The 5,608-nt window shown below is 30.5% G+C and overlaps 1 protein-coding gene across 1 annotated transcript; it reads left to right on the top strand.

Moving 5' to 3' along the window:
- The first annotated feature begins 964 nt into the window (after positions 1-964).
- On the top strand, positions 965-4,658 carry LOC116015122 (salicylate carboxymethyltransferase-like). Its single transcript, XM_031255135.1, has 4 exons — positions 965-1,117; positions 2,332-2,739; positions 3,144-3,398; positions 4,007-4,658. Exons 1-4 carry the CDS (start codon positions 1,043-1,045, stop codon positions 4,364-4,366), a joined length of 1,098 nt encoding a protein of 365 aa, XP_031110995.1. The 5' UTR covers positions 965-1,042; the 3' UTR covers positions 4,367-4,658.
- Positions 4,659-5,608: the final 950 nt, after the last annotated feature.

A 5,608-nucleotide genomic window follows, 5' to 3' on the forward strand; every position in this document is an offset into this window, starting at 1 on the left:
TTTTTTCTAAGGCGGCCCACATAATAAAAATATCAAATTCTTGTTTGTCACATTATGGAGTAAAAGTGAAGGAGTATAATTTGAGAATACATGTAATATACGAAGTAATTCGATATAATCAGGGGTAGGGTGTGCTCAATTGCCTCCCTATAGTCGTACTACCAACTGACATAGTGAGGATTGTATCATTGTATGTGGCTGATAATTCACGTCATGGAAAGAGCATTAATGCATTATATAGTGGTTTTAATAGGAGAAATAAGGTTTTCATTATTGATATTAATAAAAAAAAGTAATTAATTAATCTTGATAAATTAATGAAGATTTATTAAATTTCAAAGTTTATCTTCTTATTATTTGTTGTTCACAGTAAAAATAAAAATCTAAAATAATCTAAGATAAATAAATGATAACAAAGTGAGCACTAAATTATTCAAATTCGGAACCTAGGAGATGTTTGGCAAATAACTGTTAACGAATTGAGTTAGTGCGTTTGACTAGCTGATAAGATTAGCTGATGTAGAAAGATATTTGATAAATTAGTTATTAGCTGATAGTTGATTACATGCAAAATAACATTCAAAAGTATAATTTATTTTTTTCAAAAAAATAATTAAAAAAATTATTTTGAACAACTTTTTGAATTTTAGTGTTTACGAATCCTTCAAATACTTCAAAAGCTAAAAAAAAATATCAAATCCCTGCACTTTGGGCCCATTCGTACAATATAATATAAGGATCACCATTCATCACTCAAAAAGAAAACAAAATGTTTTTAAAATTTAAAAAAGAAAAAATAGAAAAAATAAAACAGTGGAAAATCTCTATTACAACAACCTCGTTACGTTCAACCGTGGACCAAGGCATACTAAAACCAAAAATGAAAATTAAAATTAAAAAAAAAAACAATAATAATAAAATGTGGGGACCAGCCAGCCATTGCCACCATCTATAAATAGGAGTGAAATGTTGGCAACCTAAACAAGCCAACTAAGGATAGATATATCATCTAATCATATTCACATACACAAAACTCAGAAAGATGAAAGTTGTAGAAGTTCTTCATATGAATGGAGGAATTGGTGACACAAGCTATGCCAATAACTCCCTCCTTCAGGTATAATCTCTCTGTGTATACATGTGTAGTGTCTCTACCTGATAAAACGTATTTAAGATTATATAATTTATTTTAAATTATTGCTAACAATTTTTATTGCGTTCGATATGTAGATATATAAACTACTCTTCTTTCCACGCTATTTTCATAACGTAAAAAAAAAAAAAAAAAAAAAAGTCCGAACATGTAGTAAAAATTTTACACTCCTTTTAAAATACATGTATCATTCTCTCTCTCTCTTTTTTTTAAATGACTAATTATGGACTTATGACATTTATATGGGGAGTGCGAAAATTTAACCATAAATACTGATTTTAAATGATATTACTGACTCCATGACAACTCACTAAAATTCAAAATTGTGACCTCTCATTTGAAAAAATCACAATTATACTGTTTAATCACAAAGTCATTAGCAAATATCTCAGCTTTAATGCATGCAAAATTTGATAGAATAAATTATTACCATTCAAGAAAAATTCTTGGTAAACTTATTTTAAGATTCATGATATTAACAATACGCATTACCGAAATTTTAGCCACGTGTGTTTTATGTGGTCATATCACTCATATGGTTGTTTAACATAAAAAATCTTTAAAAAAATCTTTTAAAATGACTTGAGGGGACCATTAATTAAATAATCAATCAATTTTGAAATATATAATATTATGTGAAGGCAAATTTTATAGAGTACTCCCTTCTTAACGGATTGACACAAATAATTAGGCCGGTTTAGTTAAAGTTGTTTATAATTCAAAATTTTAGAACATTTTAATTAGTGCTTCCTTTTAATCTCTCAGTTATAATTGTTATGTAGATTTAACCTTTCAATTATCTATTATGTAAATTTAATCTTTCAATTATTATCAAAGTAGTATATTTGTAATTTGATCACTCAAGAATGAAATCAGTCACTTTATTAAGTGGTATATGCATATCATGGCAGCCTGACGAGTTTAATCATTGAGGGACAAATTTGTTACTTTGATAATAATTGGCGACTATATCTTTAAAAAACTGAATTTACGTTTCAGTCATAACTAAGAAACTATAACCAACTATCGCATAGTGTGATGACATCTCTGCTAGTCATTCCAAATAGGTTATCATAGGTTCCATGGTGGGACTAAAAATGTTTGAAAAAGTATAGACAGATATTATCTCAAATCATGAATAAAAATAATTAATCTTATATTTTTGTTGGTTTGTACAGCAAAAGGTGATCCAGATGACAAAGCCAGTAACAGACGAAGCCATAGCCGGAGTCTACGCCGCCCTATCCCCAAACATAATCTCCATTGCAGATCTAGGCTGCTCCTCTGGCCCGAACACTTTCTTAGCCGTGTCCGAGCTGATGAGGGCCGTGGACGGCGCCCGGAAGAATCTCCGGCGGCACCACTCGCCGGAATTCCACATCTACTTGAACGACCTCCCCGGCAACGACTTCAACGCCATTTTCCGATCCTTGCCACAATACGTAGAAGGTTTCAAGCAAGAGATGGGAGAAGGGTTTGGGCCGTGCTTCTTCAATGGCGTCCCTGGATCCTTTTACTCCAGGCTTTTCCCTACCAACGCTCTGCATTTCGTCCATTCCTCTTACAGTCTCATGTGGCTATCTCAAGTACGTACCTTTTTTTTTTTTTTTTTTTAATCCACCTGGTCTCGCTCCGGGAGGCACGGAAACTGGTTTAGGAATCATCACTTGTGGGAATCAAACTCGGGTTCATGCATAGAGTAATATTATATTGTTTTACTACAATAAAATAGTACTATATTATATTAGAGAGCATTTGTAGGAAGAAGAAAAAATAGTTTTATATGTTGTAGTTCTTATGTTCATTAGACTTCCCTTCTTGGCTTCATTGTGTACATTGAGCATATAATATAAAACTACAAAATATAAATATGCAGTATCACTATTAGCTTAATTAGCCTTTTAGTTATTTAATATAGAATACATTTTTTTTTTCAATTTTGAGCCAAAGTATCGAATAATAACTCTTGCGGGGATGTTGTTATGATCAGGTACCTAAAGGAGCAGAAGAGAACAAAGGAAACATTTACTTGGCAGCTGCAAGTCCACCTTGTGTGATTAAAGCATATTATGAGCAATTTCAAAATGATTTTTTGACATTTTTAAAGTGTCGGTCTCAAGAATTAATAATCGGTGGGCGAATGGTTTTAACGATTTTGGGTAGAAAAAGTGAAGATCCTTGTAGCAATGAAGGTGGTCAGATTTGGGAACTCTTGGCCATGGCCTTAAATGAACTGGTTGAGGAGGTAATTTTTTTTAAAAAAAAAATATCAAAATAACTTACAATCTATTTTTTTTTTTATAATTATACAATTTCAAATTAATTTTCTACCCATAATTTTTTAATTAAAGTCCAATAATGTGGAACATGCACAAAAAATTATAATAACACTTAGATGTACTTATACATTGTATGAAGGCTGAATTGAAGATTTTTTTTTTTTTTTTTTGAAATGTCTATCAATAATGTTCACACCATTGAACATGCACAGAAAAGGAAAAAGAAAAATAATAATGACACTTAGATGTACTTATACATTGTATGAAGCCATGAAGGCTGGGGAATTTAAACTTGAAATGTCTATCAATAATGTCCACACCCTTGAACATGCACAAACAAAATCTTATAACACTTAGCTGTACTTATATATTGTATAAAGGCTGGAAATTTTAAAGTTGAAATGCATGTCTAACAAGTTTGGAACTCATATGGGTACCAATAACAATCACATGGGACATTATTGTAGGGCAAAGTACTTTAATGTCACTATTTAACCAGAAATCTAACTTGACTGGTTAAAAAGTTTATGGTTATACCTAATTTATTAGTGATAATATTTGTTTATTATTTCAGGGATTTATAGAAGAGGAGAAGCTAAACACATTCAACATCCCTCAATACACACCATCTCCGGCAGAAGTGAAGCTCTTAGTGGAGAAAGAAGGGTCCTTCTCCATCAACTTCTTGGAGGCCACAAATATTCATTGGACTGCAAGTGAATTCGTGGACGATGTTAGGCGTGACCACGACGGGTACAATGTTACAAAGTGCATGAGGGCCGTGGCTGAACCCTTGCTTGTTAGTCATTTTGGTGAGGGTATTATTGAGAAGGTGTTCCACAAGTACCAAAACAAGATTGTGGATTCTATGACAAAGGAGAACACGCAATTTTTCAATGTCACTGTCTCTGTCACAAAAACTTGTGATTCATAAATAGATATCCATGTCTTGTACGTAAGTCCTAGGTATTTAGCATCTGTTGATGCTAAAGATTAGATCTAATTAATGTTGTGTTGATTTAGATCCAATGTTATCAAGGTCGTTTGGTGTGTGTATGCTAATAAGTTGAGCAATTGTGAGTTCTTATCTTAATTAGTATGTAGTTGGTGCTCATGTGTGTTGGGACTTAGTTAAGATGAAGATTATGTGTAATATAATGTGTATTTCTTTTCAACTTTCTTTATGTGACTATTGTGATTATTTTTTACTTATTGATCAAATAAGAGTTAATTCCACATGAACAGATACTACAGAGTCGGTAGTACAAAAAAGAGAGTTTATTTCTAATTTTCGATTCGATCATTAATAGTCCATACATTTACCAAGTTTTATTATCGACTTTCAATTTGACCATAAATGGTGCCTTAAATATTTATTTTGTTCTAAATTTGATCTTCTAGTTAAATATCAAGTTAGTAAATATTAAATTAAGTGTAATAATGTAAAAATTGGTTTGTTGTTGAGATTGACAATTTGAGTTCATAAACTTAATATATATATTGGTTTCATCATTAGTGGGAATGTGAACCAAAATTTTAAATTATTACCCTTAAATTAAATGGTCACTAAATTGATATTTAACTGTATGACTAAATTTGGAACACAATCAATAGTCAATAGATCATTTATGGTCAAATTGAAAGTTGAGGATGAAAATGGGCAAACGTCAATAGTCAAGAGACCATTTATATATAGTCCAATTGAAAGTCGATGATAAAAATTGGTAAATCTCAATAATCAAGAGTAGATTCCTGGAATTAACTCGATCAAATAATTATCTTTAAGAATTAATCGATAATCGAGAACAAGTAAGTTAAATTTATTAATTATATTTTATTAATGGCTCCATCAACTATAAAAATTCATTACAATACCATTATCTAACCCTCCTAAACTTGCCCAGTAACTTGTGATTTGATGATATCATTGTTATCATTCCAAACATAAAGTCACACGTTTGAATTTCATCCCAATATATATAGTAGTTGTTGTAGCTAATATGTCTACCTTTAAATTGGGATGAAATTCAAACGTGTGACTTTATGTTTAGAATGATAACAATGATATCATCAAATCACAAGTTATATATATATATATATATATATATATATATATATATATATATATATATATATATATATATATATATATATATATATATATATATATATATAT

The sequence above is a fragment of the Ipomoea triloba genome, chromosome 4, assembly GCF_003576645.1.
Source record: "Ipomoea triloba cultivar NCNSP0323 chromosome 4, ASM357664v1".
NCBI lineage: Eukaryota > Viridiplantae > Streptophyta > Magnoliopsida > Solanales > Convolvulaceae > Ipomoea > Ipomoea triloba.